The sequence below is a fragment of the Ovis canadensis genome, chromosome 25 (genome assembly GCF_042477335.2).
Source record: "Ovis canadensis isolate MfBH-ARS-UI-01 breed Bighorn chromosome 25, ARS-UI_OviCan_v2, whole genome shotgun sequence".
Classification (NCBI taxonomy): Eukaryota; Metazoa; Chordata; class Mammalia; order Artiodactyla; family Bovidae; genus Ovis; species Ovis canadensis.
Genome location: NC_091269.1, coordinates 47306361 through 47322811, shown reverse-complemented (window position 1 = coordinate 47322811; position 16451 = coordinate 47306361). Strand labels below are relative to the sequence as shown.

At 50.2% G+C, this 16451-nt stretch overlaps 1 protein-coding gene across 47 annotated transcripts in view; it reads left to right on the top strand.

Annotated features, from left to right (window-relative positions):
* Positions 1–16451, top strand: part of CAMK2G (calcium/calmodulin dependent protein kinase II gamma) — a 55355-nt gene that overhangs the window by 13214 nt on the left and 25690 nt on the right. For 22 of the 47 annotated variants that reach the window (XR_011253024.1, XR_011253025.1, XR_011253021.1 and 19 more), the window contains exons 4-12: positions 6687–6741; positions 7777–7842; positions 10021–10093; positions 10243–10345; positions 10774–10857; positions 11293–11387; positions 11932–12054; positions 15446–15529; positions 15801–15843. Coding sequence is in view for 40 of the 47 variants with exons in the window: in XM_069572129.1 (XP_069428230.1) it covers positions 6687–6741; positions 7777–7842; positions 10021–10093; positions 10243–10345; positions 10774–10857; positions 11293–11387; positions 11932–12054; positions 15446–15529; positions 15801–15843 (726 nt within the window). In the remaining 7 variants the exon portion in view is untranslated. The remainder of the gene's footprint in view (positions 1–6686; positions 6742–7776; positions 7843–10020; positions 10094–10242; positions 10346–10773; positions 10858–11292; positions 11388–11931; positions 12055–15445; positions 15530–15800; positions 15844–16451) is intronic. The other 25 variants (XM_069572149.1, XM_069572143.1, XM_069572151.1 and 22 more) reach the window with 3 other exon arrangements.

Genomic DNA, 16451 nt, shown 5'->3' with positions numbered 1-16451 from the left:
GCACTCCCATTTGTATTCCCCGGAGCCAGGAAAGCAAGCTGCCCACCCGCCTGGCTTCCCTGAAGAAGGGGTGGCAGGAGCCACTTGGCTGGAGAAGGAGAAAAAATTAAGAGGATTTCTCCCTGCTCCCACCCTGACTCGGGGGACAAGAGCACATTGTTGGTTGTTCTAAAGCCTGAGGAGGTTTGCCTGCCACAACCCACTCTGGCTCAGTTTTACATTGTTCAGCTGAAGTAGTCTTTGCCAAAAGCGTTGGCCCTGATTTGGTGCTTCTCTCGGAGGGGACAGAAACTGGGCTGGCTTCAGCATCTGAGCAGAAACCCCAGGCTTGACTTGAGGTAGAAAAACAGGGAACATCTCCTAGGTTTTCCCTGAAAGCTCCAATTATCACAAAGGAGAGTGAGTTTCTGTGCTCCTCAGGCATGACCTAGATATTAGGGGTGTCCCGAGGCTGCCCACTCTGCTGGGTTGGTAGCCAGCACCGTGAGGTGACTTGCTGAAGTTCAGTGCTCCCTCCTGAGCTACTCCGCCTCCAGCTTCACAGACTTAGGACTGAGATTTTCACCGTGAGCTCTGACACGGGAGAGCGGGGTCGTACTCCAGCCCGAGGGGAAGGGAGCTTTGAGGTAACCAGAACTGAAGCCATGCACGGCTTTATAGATGGCAATCAGCAGCTTGGCTTACACGCGACACAGATTGGGGTAGCTGGTACTCAGTTCTGCCTGGTGCGGTCTTGCACGAAGCCAGCCCCTGTCAGCCCACGAGTCCTGGGCTGGGAACCCCTGAGCTCTCTGAAGTTCAGCCCTCACCTGAAAACAGCATAGTGGGGACCAAATTGTCGCCTTGGGTAGGAGAGAAACGACTAAAGGAACAGCGAAAACAGCAGTTACCAACTCAGGCATGTTTTGTTTGGCTGGCTTAGTGGTTTAAAAATATTTTTATTATTTGCCAGTATTTTAAAATGAGATTTCACATTTTGAAAAAAAAAAAATTCTCTTTCCCAATCTTTCAAATCAGATTTGGCTCTGCCGAGCCCACATCCATGCATGGCCAGAATCAGCTGGACCTGGGCAGTGACTGCCCCCTTAGCCTGCTGGCCACTCTCTATGCTGTTAACTTAACTTTCTACTGCTTACCTGGTCCCTCTGGGCTTTACGAGCTTGTCACTCTGAGCTAGCCGTGCCAGAACTGGAGAAAAAAAGCGGGTGGGTGACTAAAGCCACCCACAAGCACAGAAGCGTTTTGGTGTTCCAGTCCCAGGTTTCAGGGTCTGAGGACAACAACTTCCTTTCCTTACACCCCAAGTGACCAACTCGTAGAGCAATGATGAATCGCCCACCTGGAGGGAGGGGAGAACAGAGGGTGGGGTCGATGGTGCAGGGAGGTGGAACCATGTCCTTATTACCTGCAACATGGGTGTGGTTGACCACAGAAGGGTCAGGGTAGAACAAAGACAATTGAGAATCGACCAGGAAGTCCAGAACTGGAATTCTAGCTGGGAAATACTCTAGCCTTCTTTTTCTGTGCTTTCGAAAATTAGATACATACTTTTGAACCTTTTAGACTTTGTTTGGTAGCCCCTTTTTCTTTAACCACCAGTCCCCAGCACAGAATCAAGGCAGATGGAGGGACTGTCTCCCCCAGCCATCTGCTCTGTTAGGGAGACAGCAGAACCCAGGGAAGGCCAGGCAAGGCTCTCTCCCTTTGTCAGCGTCTCATTGCCTAGAACTGTGCTTTCATTTCATGCTTGCTCCCAGACCCTGGGGGCATTGGTCTGAGGCCCTATTTGGGGTCAAGGGAAGGGAGAAGGAAGGATGAGTAGTCAGGACCATGTCCTGGGAGAATGATCTGGTCAGGCTGTCCCACTGTCCTCTAGTGGGAACCAGGACTCCTAGAGATGAGGGGGAGCTGTGGGTCCAGGAGATGGGGGTTGCCATGGATCTTGACCTGGCTTGCGGCAGAAGAGGAGCCCGTTTTATCTGCTTAATTCGCTATCCCTCTTCTCTCTCCACTGCTCGATCCTTCAGAGTGGTGGCCCTTTTGGCTGTAGCTTCTAATTCCATCCCACAGGGATACCAGTGGACCAGCCTAAGAGTGGTGCAGAGGTGAGGAAGCAGAGAGCACATGGTCCACCCCTGATCATTGTCAGACTCACCAGCACTTGCATTCAGAAGGGTATTTGGTACAAGGAGCCAGGCACCCCCAGTTTTTTCCCTTAATAGATATTCTACCCCAGGAGTTGACAGTCTGTTGGAAGAGTGACCCCTAATGTAAACCATGGTCTCTGGGTGATAATGCTGTGTCAGTGTAGGTTCGTCAGTTGTAATGAGCTTGCTTCTTTTGTGGAGATGGCTGTGCGTGTGTGGGGACAGCGGGTAGGTGGGAGCTCTCTGTGCTTCCCTCTCAGTTTTGCTATGAACCCAAAATTGCTTTAAAAGATAAAGCCTTTTTTTTTTTTAAGCCTGTTGGTTTTGAGGCGTACTGCAGAACCTAAAACAGCCCTGGGAGAGTGGCCAGAGGTGCAGAGTTGAGAGGAAGAAACGGCAGTAGTGCTGACCGTCTAGAGTCTGAATGAAGTGTCTTCTACCTGTGATCTGCTTGCTCCCTGCTCTGAATTCCTCTAATGAATAGACTCTGTCTTCTTTCGTGCTGAGCTGCCCCAGCAGTTTCGATCACAGCCTAGCATTGTGGTTTAGAGCAGTACTTCTCAAACTTTCATGTGCTTGTGAATCACCTAGGGATCGTGTTAAAATTCAGATTCTGATTCAGTAGGTCTGGGGTGGACCTGAGCTTCCCTATGTCTCCAGGTGAAGCTCATGCTGCTGGTTCAGCACGTGGAAAAGCAAAGGTCTGTGGCCTCAGTTTCCAGTCCTCCAGGTCTGAATCTGGGATTTGCTGGGCAGCTGTGACCTCTGGCACATGATTTTCCTTACCCGTGCCTCTGTTTTGTCGTCTGTGCCTCTTAATGGAGTTGTTCTGAGAAGGATGAGCAAGTGAACGAGGCCTAGGAAATAAATGGAGGTGATGAAACTGGAGATTCCAGCTCCCAGAAGTAGTCCCTCCAGCCCCAACTCAGTTCACACATGTTATTCAAGCCTGGCTGCCTTTTATGTTGGGCCCAGGCCACACACAGCTAATAAATAGTAAGTGTAGCAATAACAGTTGCAAAGAAAGAGATGGAAACGTTGGAGCATAGGTGAGCAGCTCCCAGATCATGCCCACCTGCTCCTCCCTGCAGGGCAGCCTCCACTCCCCCGCCAGCCCCCTGGGATGACACTACCTCCTCCCCGGCCCTGTATTTCCATGGACATGAACAGTGATAGTTGTGGGTGCTTTTTTGACCAAAGTTTGTTAGTGAAAATATGGCATACTGTCAGGTGGTTTTTAAAGAGTTGGAAATAGCCACAAGATTGGGGTTGTGGCTTTGTCAGTACTTGAAGGTATAAGACACTGAGTGTGTTGTTTTTGGCCTGTTCTTCCTTCCACGGTTTGTAAAGAACAATAACTAGGTTTACGACTGTAATGCTCAAATGCTTCATGCTTCTTTTCCCAGATCTTCCTGTCTAGGGTTGGTCTGGTTCTCCTTGGCCTCCATACCCTCTCATGACTATGGAATGGCCAGGGTATTGGATTTTTTTCCCCCCAACACATCCTTTACTTTTCCCCAACAGCCCCTAATGCTTGGTTATGTATTTGTATAAGTGCTTCTTTAAAGCCCGTCCCCCCCGCACAGGCTGCTGGATCTCTCTTGTTCGCAGCTGTGTCCATGGCATGTCCAGCCACGCCTGCTTCAGGGGGGTGCCACGTGGACATTGTTGAGCAAGTCGGAATGGCCAGGGCTAATAGGGACAGGTTAGAGCTTCTTTGCCCAAGAGGATGGAGAAAGTGACTCCTTCCAGGCAGTTCTACAAAATTGGGGATCTTAATATTGGCCGGCTTTGGCCTCAAGTCTCAGCTCTGCCACTCAGTGTAACTTTGGGTGAGTTTCTTTTGGAGCCTCTGTTGCCTGTCCTGTTACACAGACGTTAATAGAAGTACCTACCCTACAGAGCTAATGCAAGGGTTCAATCAAATAACATGTGTAAAGCTCTTGGCATAATGCCTGGCACATTGAAACAGCTCAACTAAGTGTTAGGTATTATAATTTGGATCTTTATTATTGCGAATCTGCTAGGTTGGCACTTAGAGTGGTGCAATCAAGTTTCTCCTCTTGTTCTCAGCCCCCTGTTCATTTTCTCTACAAATGGAAAGAGAAAGATAGCAGTCTTGCTCAGTGATGGAGCCTTCCACACCTGTCCCTCCTTGCCTTGGCGGTGCCTGGCCCTGGGACCCACATCAAAGTGGAGCTCTGGGCTGGGCGGCCTGGGAGGACTAGTCTTCCCTCGCAGCTCTGCTCAGCTGACTCCCCTCCCAGTCTGCTCACACCTGGACTCTGTGTGTGGTCTTCATGGGGAAGGGCAAGTGCCCATGACTCCCTGTCTGTGCAGAGGCATGGGTGCCTGCCCTTTTTGCCCTTCTGGGCTCGGGGCTGTGGGGGCGGGGTGTGTAGGTCTGGAATCAGGGGTCCTGGGGAGGACAGCCAGGTGCCAGGACTCCCCTGAGAATCCCTGTTAGCACGGTGCATGCTGCCCTGTTAGTGCCTCCTGCTGCTGCTGTTAGTCACCTCCCTAATGAAGCTCATCTTTAGCTTCTGGGACAGCTGATTTCCAGGGGATTATTTGTATTACACACTTTAATGCGTTTTAATAGCAAATTTTTAATTAAGTGGAAAGTCCTTTTGGAAGCAAGGGAGCAGCAGCTGCAGCAGGGCTCAGCGTGAGCCACCCATTCCGGCCAGAGAAGGCAAGTCAGGAACGGCCAGAGAAGGCAAGTCAGGAACGAGGGCGGCAGGGCTTCGGGGGAGCTCGCCTGAGCGCGCCTGGGTTAGTGAGGGGGAGCGGGGAGGCAGGGGTCTGGCTGTAGCTTCTTCATTCTGTCACCCACAGGCCTAGAGAAGTAGGAGCTTGCTTGTTCGCCCAAGTACAGGAGACAATCATTTGAGGAGGAGGGGTTTTAGGAGTACCACCCGCCTTTGATTCCATTGGTAAATCGCAGAAGTACTGAGTTCTGGTGGAATTTTGAGGTTAGTAACCAGATCAGATCTAATAACGTCGGCAGGATGAAGCATAAACAATTGCTGGGCCCTGGTTCTCGCCCTGGCAGGCCCGAGTCCTCATCTGTCGAGTGAGGAAAAGCACAGGGCTCCAGTGATGGCTGAGGGCCTGGATTTTACATTCAGCTCATCTTGCTGTGGGGCACAGGGGAGGCAGGGAAGTGCCTCAGTCCTGAGGAGACGCCCTCATACTGGAAATGAAAGGTATCTTTCGAGCTGGTGGGGGCCTGACACACTAGAGATTTCTTTGTATCTAAGAACTTCACTGGTCGGTTTGGTGTCAGGCCATTCCTGAAGTGCTCCGTGAGGAGCTCCTGGAACTGCGTGAAGGTCAAACAGAGGGAGCCCTTTGGGACACAGGCTCTCCATGAGTGCAGGTGAGGGAAGGGACCAAGCAGGAGTGTTGATCAGAGCAGAGGTGCGTTTGCATTAGAATGATGCTGAGGGGGGTGTTGGCATTTTAACCCCCTGAGGTGGCTTTGTGGGCAGAAGCTTAAAGAGGAGACCTCAGCAGCATCAGGTTGGGCTCTTGCCCAGGAGCTCTGGAGGCTGTGAGTGGGAAGAGATTCTGCTCACCAGCCTTTTCTTTCGCCTTTACTGCAGCTCCATGCAGTAGCCTCCCGTCCCCATCTTGTGGGCACATTCGTGAGCGGTTTCTCTCCAGGCTCCACTGCTTTGTCGCCTGGGTGTGTGGGCTCCTCCACATTTCTTGTAGGAGACAGTGGTATAAACCAGTCTTTGGAGTCAGAAAGAGCTGGGTTCACATCTGGACCCACCAGATCTTTGGCCTTTGGCAAGAAACTCTATGCCTTTGAGCCTCCATTGTCCTCATCTGTGGAATGGGAGAAATACTTATCTCAGAGTGGTCATCAGGAATAATAAACTCCTTGAAGTAGACACTATGTCCTTCCTAAATCCTACCATCTACCACACACAGTCAGCACTCGATACATACTTGTAGCTTAAGTAATGTACGCAAAGAGCCTAACTCAAGGCCTGGCACGAAGTCAGCACTTAATAAATGGTTATTGTCATTGCCTGAATCCGTGTGTTGCCTGCTGGGCTGTGCCTTTGCCGCTTCTTCCCCTGCCCCTAATTCTTCTGCTCCCATTTACTCCAGGGTCTCCCCTCCTGTCATTCTCTGTCCCTCTGAGGTCTGCATCCCTAGGTGCTTCTTGCTCTGCACATCACCCTTACACGTCACATCCCAGGACCACCTTCACTGGGACCAGCCCCTCTCGGAAGAAGGTTCCTGCTTTTCTCCATCCTGCCTTACTTCTTAGCCACAAAGCTTCTGTCTCTCGCCTACATCTGAGGCAGTCTGAGATGGCGACCCGAGCCCTGGCCCTGGGGTCTGGTCATCTCTGCTCTGTGGCCGCATCTTGGACCCAGGGATGCTGGACATCTGCCTCTTCTTGGGAAAGAGCCAGTGGGGCTGACAGGATGGGGCAGGGCTGGGGTGGCCAAGGAGGAGAGGAGCAGGCTTTCCAGGTTTCCTCTCTGTTAATCTCTGTCCCCATCTCCTCTCTTGCAGTACGCCTCCATGACAGTATTTCTGAAGAAGGGTTTCACTACCTCGTGTTTGACCTGTAAGTGCCACTTTCTGAGGGTGTGGGGGCCTTTCCCTCCAGCCGGCTCAAGAGGAAGGCTGGGAAAAAAAGCCCTACGCTGGGTCTTCAGCCTCTGCCAAGGGTCCCTCTCCTTTGCTCGTGGCTGCTGCTAAGTCACTTCAGTCGTGTCTGACTCTGTGAGACCCCATAGACGGCAGCCCACCAGGCTCCCCTGTCCCTGGGATTCTCCAGGCAAGAACACTGGAGTGGGTTGCCATTTCCTTTTCCAGTGCATGAAAGTGAAAGGTGAAAGTAAAGTCGCTCAGTCGTGCCCGTGGAGAGGGGTTTGATTTTGACCATCCGCTCGGAATGAGCAGGTTGCCGAGGGTCTCCTTGCTCACTCAGTGTTTCCCCAGGGCTCTGACCCTGGGGTGGCATTGCTCTTGCACTTTCTGTTCTGCAGCACACCTTGTGCAGATGCTTTTCCCCCCTTGTTTCTCAGTGTGTTGTCCTTAGTGGAGATACACAACGTAGCTCTTTGCCTGACCTTAAGAATTCTGGGAAATTGAAGGCACCTTTTATTAGTTAGTTGTAAACTGGGCTCCCATTGGTCTCTCCCACTCTGGTTGTGGTTTAATGTCTTAAAAGTGGTTCTTCACCTAATGGAAATGCCTCTCTGGTATTTTCAGGGTTGGGTCTCTGTGTCCTTGGTCTCACTGTTCTTCAACTTCAGTAGTAAGTCAGTCCTTCTTGGGCAGCTGGATCTTAGTATTCATTGGTCTCAAATAAAGCTAAGACTGTTTGAGTAAGTCAGTTATTTTCTCTTAACTGCCTGTACATTCATCTCTACCAGAGTATTAGGTAATCTACAAATTATAGACACAGAAATGTGCAGGGGGTGGGGAGGGCTCCCATTGTCCCAGGAAGAAGCTCCGTTTCATTGAAGGATTGGTGTGTTCTGAGCTTGCAGATGAAGCACACGTAGAGTTGCCACGTCTGTAAAAGCCGCTGTGCAGTGTGGCTGTTGGTTGCTTGTTGGATGCTGCCTCCTCTGACCCTCTTTGTTGGTTGCAGTGTTACCGGCGGAGAGCTGTTTGAAGACATTGTGGCCAGGGAATACTACAGTGAAGCCGATGCCAGGTGAGATGAGGCCCTGAGGTGTAAGTGTGCCTCTTAACCATCTTAGGGGGCAGGGCATTGTGCCTGTTGGAACCGTCTTTGGGAGCGGTCAGAAGAGCTCTTACCTGGACAAAGATTCTGTAGAGTTGGACTCAGGCTACATTCCGTGGGCATGCTTAGAAGTTAATAATTCAGCACTCCCAGGTCAGTTTTCTGCAAAGCTCTTACAAATCTCTTTCACCCTGTCACACCAGAAATGCCTTTCCTTTGCCCCACTGTATACTCATGAGGGCCCTCCCCTATCTCCACTTTCTCCTTCTGACAAATTCTGCTGCATACAAGGCATCCTGGGAATGATCCAGAGATGGGGAAAACATGGTTTGTGTCCCAAAGGAGTGTAAACATCTGGGTTAATAATCCAACCAGGGAACCTCCTGGGAGATTCCAGCCACTATCACCTTGTGTCTCGACCACTAGGACCAGCTTTTCAGGTTGGAAAACCATTCCTCGGCCACACCCCTCAGCCCCCAGCCCTCTGAGAAACCCTGGCAGCTTCTCCACATGACACAGCAGAATTCCTCCCACACCACAGCTCTTGGGCACTTGTTTGGCCTGCCTTTCCTGCCCCGGCTCCTCCCCCACCCCAGATCTTTTCTGAGGGTGATGTCCTGACAACCTGATTTTGGGTGTCCTGCCTGCAGCCTTCTCAGGCATATGTGCCAGCTCTGGCTGCCTCTGGGGGCGTGGAGGGGGAAACAGCTTCCTCACAGATTTCTCAACCCTCAGAGGCCAACGTTCGCTGATCAGCTTCAGATGCTTCAGCCTCAGGAAAAATTCTCAAGTGGGAGATGAATTCCAGTGCCAGCAGGGGAGGACCAGGCTCTGGGGCGGTGGGGGGGAGGAGGCGGTGATAGCTCAGGGAGCCTGGCGGGGAGGAGGGGGAGCTGGGGCGGGTGACGGTACCAGTGGGCTTGGCCTGGCTCTGCTGGGACACTTCGCACTTTTGCCATTTTTGGCCAGAAGGCTCTCCCTGCTAGCTTGGCTCTGTTCTAATTATATATTTCTGTGGAGACTCGCCTCTTCAGCTCAGTCTTAAAGTCTCTTCGGCCTACTCTTGGACCATGTCCTTATGGGGAGGCCTAAGCCTCAGCCTCCAGGAACCCAGCGAGACACTTTGGCTCTTGTGGAAGCCCCAGCCTCAGATTTCAGAGGAAGGAATACTGTCAGTCCAGGTTACTGCCGTTTGGGCCGGATCATTTTTGGTCGTGAGGGCCCCTGTTGTGCGTTATAGGTGTAGAAGCATCCCTGGCCTCTATCTGCTAGATGCCAGTAGCACCCTCCCTCTCAGTGGTGACAGCCAGCAGTGTCTCCAGGTGTTGCCAGATGTCCCCTGGGGGGCCGAAATCATCCTCTGGTTTTCTCCAGTGCCCTGGACTCCTGGTGCACTCCACTGGGAGTTGACCACAGGTGTGGAGGATGGTTTGGAAGGTGGGTGGCCTTGGAGAATTTGAGAATCAGCAGCCGAATGTGACTCTAGGCTGGTTTGTCTTTTCCTGTGCAAAAGCATGATGAGAAATGCTCCTTGGGGTGCCTCTTTGAAACTCTCTTAAGTGTCTTATTTCTCGATGATGCCTGTGTACTCATTTCTCTCCCCTGCTAGATGATAAACTTCAGGGCAGGCACTGGGTCCCCTGTACAGCTGGTGTGATACCCAGCCCAGTGCTTATAGGTGCTTGATAAATGTTTCCCTACCCCCAAAACAACTTGGGCTTGGTTGGACTATCCTTCCTGAGTTGCCACCACAAGCCTCTTCTCCAAGAACACAGTTACCATAGGGGGAAAGAGGAAGGAGGAAGGGGTTGGATGGTGTCTCTTTCTCAGGAGTCTGAGGTATTCTTCCTTGGAAACAAATTGGATATGTTGAGCCTTCACAATCTAAGGAGGCTTGGTGGACCCTGTTCTAGTCTGTCCTCTGCTGTTATCTAGTGGAAGACCCTGGACAAACCACTTAGTCTGCTTGGGCCTCAGTTTCCTCTTTGGTAAAGTAGGTTGAACAGATGGTGTCCAAAGTCCGAGGTTTTAGCTCCTCATTCAGTGATTCTGTGTGAATCCGTTACCCAGAGTTAAGTGCTTTAGTCTACAGCATGTCGTCGTGGATGGTTTTACCCTGCACTGACCTTTCTTTTCGTGCTTTTGCAGCCACTGTATACATCAGATTCTGGAGAGTGTTAACCACATCCACCAGCATGACATCGTCCACCGGGACCTGAAGGTACTTTTCTGCCCGGGTCCCCTCTACCTCTTGTTTGTGAACCACTGGCGCCACCTGGCGCCAGATGATAGTACTGCATGGTCCCAAGCTAAGCTCCCTCTGGGCTGTGGGATTGGTGCCTCACGAGGCTCTCTGTCTTCCTTATACAGCCTGAGAACCTGCTGCTGGCGAGTAAATGCAAGGGTGCTGCTGTCAAGCTGGCTGATTTTGGCCTAGCCATCGAAGTACAGGGAGAGCAACAGGCTTGGTTTGGTAAGAGTGACCCTGTCTTCCTGGAATGCAGCTCCCGCCCTTCCTCCTCTTCCTGATCTGCCTTCCTCTTTCAGAACTACAGGCCAGACCCTTAATGGTCCTGGCCTCCTCAGAGACTGGAGGAAGGGCGGGCACAGAGTTCCCCCTGGCCCTCCGTGACTCAGTACAGTGAGACTAGCTGCTGTCAGCACTGTGTTTTTGCTGCCTCCGGGGACAATGGAAGTTCCTTTAAGGCACATGTATTCGCCCTCTGGTTTAGATTCCGGGCACTGCAAGAAGCCCAGCCCGTCGTCTCTTGCTGCCCAGGTGCTGAGAGCTTATGTAGCCAAATCAACAGGAGTAAGAAGGGACTTGGGGAAAACTGCTGATGTGGATTTAATGAGAGAGAAAGTGGGTTCAGTGTGCCTCCGCTCTCTCTTCCGCTACAGGTTTTGCTGGCACCCCAGGTTACTTGTCCCCTGAGGTCTTGAGGAAAGATCCCTATGGAAAACCTGTGGATATCTGGGCCTGCGGTAAGCCCATTCCACACACTCAGCTTTTTGGTGTTAAGGGCGCTCAGCTTCCAGCGATGACAAGAAACAGGCATTGCTATTCCCTGCGGGTCCCACAGGCATCTGGTATATGTGAAGTCACAGCATTTGCTCTGGTGTCCCCCGGGATGGCTGTTCCCTTCACAACCTCCTCCCCAGCTTCCTAGACGATGATGTCTCCTTCTCAAAAGAGGGATTTACTCATGCCTTAGTGGGTGGGTTGTGCCTGAAGAAATCCCAGACATGGCGTGGTTATGCGGGGTGTGAAGCACAGTGGCACAGCATTGTCGGCTGCCATCCACCTCTCTCTCTGGGATGGTCCTTGACTTTCTGGGTGGCTCGGAGCCCCATGTGGCTTTTCTTGGTTCTTCAGCAAAGCAGGTGACTGACCCCAGTGACCTGTGTTCTGTCTTGTAGGGGTCATCCTGTATATCCTCCTGGTGGGCTACCCTCCTTTCTGGGATGAGGATCAGCACAAGCTGTATCAGCAGATCAAGGCTGGAGCCTATGATGTAAGGACAAGTTTGTTCCTGCCCCACTGTCTAGGGGAAGGGGGTGTGCTGAGTGTGTTGCAGGGTGTGGGGAGTTAGGGATTTTGAGGACCATATAGGCCTCAATTCTTGTCACCACCTGTCCCAGGGAGCAACTTTTTTGCACAGCCATTGTTGGTGGCTGCAGAATCAGGGAGTCTACTAAAGCCCTTTGTTCTGTTATTTGCAAAGAATGGTGTAGCTGTGTAGTGTGCCGTGTGACATAGAGATGAGAAGTATGGCGGCTCCTCCCACTGCGGTGGGGCCTTGGGCACAGTGTTGAGCAGCAGGTTCCTCCTTGTAGGGAGATGGAGTTGAACCAGAAGATGTCAGGGTCCCCTGATATGATATTCTGGCATTCTAACCATGATTGTTCTGTTTTTCTTTCCCAATCTTTAAGTTGACTCCTGGGATACCCAGTGCTTAGCCCACTTCATGCTAGGCAGCTTTCGATAGTTAACCCTGGTTACAAGGGGTATAAGGTGCACAGATTTTATATCCCTCCTTCTCCTGTTCCCATTCTTAGTTCCCATCACCAGAGTGGGACACAGTGACTCCAGAAGCCAAGAACTTGATCAACCAGATGCTGACCATAAACCCTGCAAAGCGTATTACAGCTGACCAGGCTCTCAAGCACCCATGGGTCTGCGTAAGTGTCTTCTCCTGAGGTCAAGGAGATCCAGGATATCAGCTCTCAATGTGCTCATAGCACTGTCTTTACCCTCCTTCTTGTGACTAGAGAATAATCACGTGGGGCCTTGAGCTAAGACGGTGCAGAGGGGACAGGGGACTGGGTCGAGCCCAGGGGCAGCAAATGTCACCAAGAGAAGCCAGGGAAGCTATTGTGACTAACTGACCTCTCCCTGACCTTCCCCACTCATTTGGCAGGTATGACTTAGTTTTGCTGTTGAATGAGGGCTTAGGTTGACCCTTGCAGACTCTAGTTGATGACAGAAAGCAACCAGCAGAACTCAAAAGTAAATTGCCATGCCTAGAGTGCATATCCAGATTCCAAATAAGACAACTCTAATGGGAAGGTGACGAGACCCAACAAATAAACAAAAGGGGCCTGTGAGCAATGAAAAAGAGCTCCTGAAGTTCAGTCACAAAGCTCATCCTAGAAGAGCCCCCAGGCTATCGATGTGGGTCATCATCATGCTCTGTTTTTGTGTAAGCTTCTATCTGGCTGCAATATCTTTTTTCAAACAGGGTCTGCTATAGTCAGGCCTCCTGACAACCATGATGCATGTATTCATTTGTTCTTTTCCATGTTTACTGAATGCCTCTTTGGTGCTGGTCCCTGTGTGCTGGAGATACAAAGATGAATAAGGCCTGCTGCCTTCCCCCACAGATCTCAGAGATGATCTGGGGAGACAGGCACTCAAGCAGGCAACCAGTCTGCAATGTGACAAGTACGTAAAAAAAACCTAACGAGTGTATAGGAGCCCCTGCCATCTCTGGTGGGCAGTGGGATTGCTGAAGGTGTGGAGGAGGTGAGCTCTGTCCTGGTTCTTAGTAGATTACTGGAAGTTCCCCAGGATGATAACCTGCAGACTGAGCTTAGCACGGGCTAAGGTGAGAGGCCATGGGGAATTATGGCAAGATTAAGGAATGTTAAGCAGTTTGGTTGTAGATGAAGGTAAGGCTGCAGGAATATAAGAGAACGAAGCCAAAAACGATTCCAGTGACATACAAGTTTCTGCCTAAGGAGTTTCGGTGTTACTCTAAAAGCATAGGGAACCATTTAAGAGTTTCAAAGAGGGAATGAAATACGCAATTAAGAAAGATCGCTTTGGAAGCTGTGTAGAAAATGGAATTGAAGAGGCAGGGGCAGAGAGAGCTAAGGAAGCTGTTGTGGTTGTCTAAGCAAGGCCAGACAACGTTTCAGCTGATGGTAATGATAGGATAGGTGGTGTGGCAAGGAGTGGACACATTTTAGAGACAAAATAAGAAGGACTCTGTGACCAACTGGATTTGGAAAGTGAAGGTCTTTTGAGAGAGAGATCTGTGGGAATTGCCAGGTTTTGAGTTGGTAACTGAGTTGGAGGGTTGTACCATTCACTGACCCAGAGGAAACCTAGAGGAGGAACCCTTTTATGAGAAAAGATGATGATTTTAGTTTCATACATGTTAAGTATGAGGGCCTCCAGCTGGAGATATCTCGTGGGGAGTTAGAAGTATGGAGAAGAAGTTAAAAATCAGAAATACAGGTTGTGGTCATTTCTGTATGGATGGTGTTGGGGCTATAGAAATAGATGGGATTGGTTCTCTGCTAGTTGACTCCTTACTGTGAGCTGTTGTAAGAGAAGATATGGCCACCAGCATTTAGTGGCCCGGAGAGGAGCCAGCAAAGTGGGCTGCGAATGAGAATGTCCATGGCGGGAGGAAGATCAGGAGATCCTAAGAAACATGAGGTCTCAGGAAGGGAGGGTCTGTAATCAGATGCTTCAGAAAGTCCATGATAAAGATGGAAGAGAGCCTGTTGGCTGTGACCAATTAAAACCATTGTTTCATTATTTCACTGAAAGAGGCAGTGGAGGCAGAGAGACCAGTGATACTGCTTAGAGAAGATGGATGAGTCGGGAATTTTTAAAATCTTGCAATTGATTATATTGTGTTGACTGCAGAGAAGAATATGATGCAGAATAAAGGGTTAAAAATATTGGCTAAATTTTGGCTCAATGAGACCTGTAGAAGGTGTCCTATCTACTAATCTGGAAGATAATTTGACTTGTTTTGTATAAAAAACAAGATATATATATAGGCTAATTGAAGAACCAGTGTTTGGAAAGCACAAGAGAGGGGCTCTGGAGCCCAGGGCAGGGGCCAGCACATGAGTGGTGATGCTTCTGAGACCTGAGATTAGGTTGCAGGGGGGTGAAAATCAGCTTGTGGGGGCTGGAACTGAAGAAGTTCTTGCTCAATCATCTCTCATTTCTCTTGGTTTAGAAGTTTACACTTTGGAGGAGGAAAGGAAATATGATACACTCACACCCCCACTCCAGAAGGTAGACAGAAGGGAGAGTTGCTTCCGGGACCGGGAAAGGGAGAAGCCAGGGATGAGGGCAGGGATGGCAGGGTGGTCCCATGGGGGAGTGGGCACCAGGCTATGTGTTGTAGGTTTTATTTTTCTAGCAGACTAGCCAGGATACAACAAGAGCAGAGTAAAGGGATGAGCCACTTAAAACGGGTACTCAAGAATTGTGGGAATCGTATGTTCTGGGGGCATGTTTGTGGGCCCTACTCCCTATCATCCTGTATATCTCAGTAGCCCCTGAGGACATCTCTATATTAGGATATTATGTAATAATTGATGCTTGTATTGCTGACCCTGAGTCATCAGGGAAATGTAAATCGTGTCTAAGGGACTCTGTTTAAAAGTTAGCAGTAATACATTGAAGAAAAATTCCCATCCAAAATGGTGAAGAGAATTGATGCGTCATGGTAAAGATCCTCAGTTTCTCAGATCACAACTTCATTTAGGACCTTGTAGGGGGCCTGGAGAATCCCAGGGACCAGGGAGCCTGTTGGGCTGCCGTCTCGGGGGTTGCACAGAGTCGGACACGACTGAAGTGACTTAGCAGCAGCAGCAGCAGGGGGCTGCTGAGAGGAGCTTTTGGAAAGAATGAATGCTCTCTGTAGAGAGCAAGACCCCTTCCTGTTTTCTCACTGCCCAGAATCTGGAGTGCTTTAGGTGCTCACTAAATAGTAGGTGAAGGAATAACTGTGTGAGGATCACAACACAGAGAATACTCGCACTTTCCATAGCCTCCATCCCCTAAGGAAGATCAGAATGCTCTCTCAGGCACCCTCATCCAGCATCAATTACCAGTGGTGTTTTCATGTTCAAATTATTATCCTTACATAACCTTGAGTTTGGGGTAGAGCTTTTATTGTAAAAGCATTTTTCACCTCTATGACCTCATCTTATCTTTGGAGCAACTCTCGAGTGGCTGAGCACAAGGCCACTGATGCTGGGACTATGGTGAGGGGCAGAGGATGTGCCTGGGGGCTCACAGGCCTGTCTGTTTGGCTTCCAGCAACGGTCCACAGTGGCATCTATGATGCATCGTCAAGAGACAGTGGAGTGCCTACGCAAGTTCAATGCCCGGAGAAAACTGAAGGTGAGTTGTGCCTTCTGGGCCAGGCTGCCAGCATCCTGAAATCATACCCTTTGGCAGTGCGCCCCCTGCCCCATCACAACAGGAGAGAGAGAGTGAATCTTCCCAGTCATCACCCCCATTAATCGGCCGACTGGGACAATCTCATGGCTGGAGCTGAGCTATGAACATGGTACCCAAGGAGGGCCCCTACCCAGCAGTTGCACTCTGCCTGAGAACAGAGCGCGCTTCTGTAGAGCCCGATGGAATTCACAAGACCCTCTTCTTTTTCCAGGGTGCCATCCTCACAACCATGCTTGTCTCCAGGAACTTTTCAGGTATGTGTTCGGCTGTGCACTTTCATTCTTTGAGGTGAGTGGGTCAGGATGGGCCGTTCCAAGGTATCATGCCATCCCGATGCTGCGTATCTCAGGCAGTACCTTGACCAGGATGGTGAGGATGCTGTTTGGAGGCCCTGCTACAGCTGAGTCTTGTAACCTGAAATTCTGGGGGGCTTTACTTGACTTCAGATTTATGATCGGTGTTTCCTAGAACTTCACAAAGAGTAGCCTGCCCAGTCTTCCATTTATGCTGTCCTTGGGGATTCTTAATTGTCTGAAGACTCTCAGCACTTTAAGATTTTAGACAGTCTCAAGGGCACTGGAGGATGTGCTTGGGAAAAGAAAGAGATGAGATAGAGTGAATCTTCCCAGTTACCCCCATTAATTAGCCGATTGGGACGATCTCTACATTGTTGTGTCCAAGTAGCGATGACTAATAGAAACCATTCTAGATGTTTAAACCATTTACAGCGACTATGCTTAAAGTATTCTCTGTGATACCAACCGTAAAAATGAAGAAACAAGCCAGCAGGATGGAGGGAAAGGAACTTGCTTAAATTTGTATGTGGAATTGGGAATCTTGGGATCAATAATTTGTAAATCAC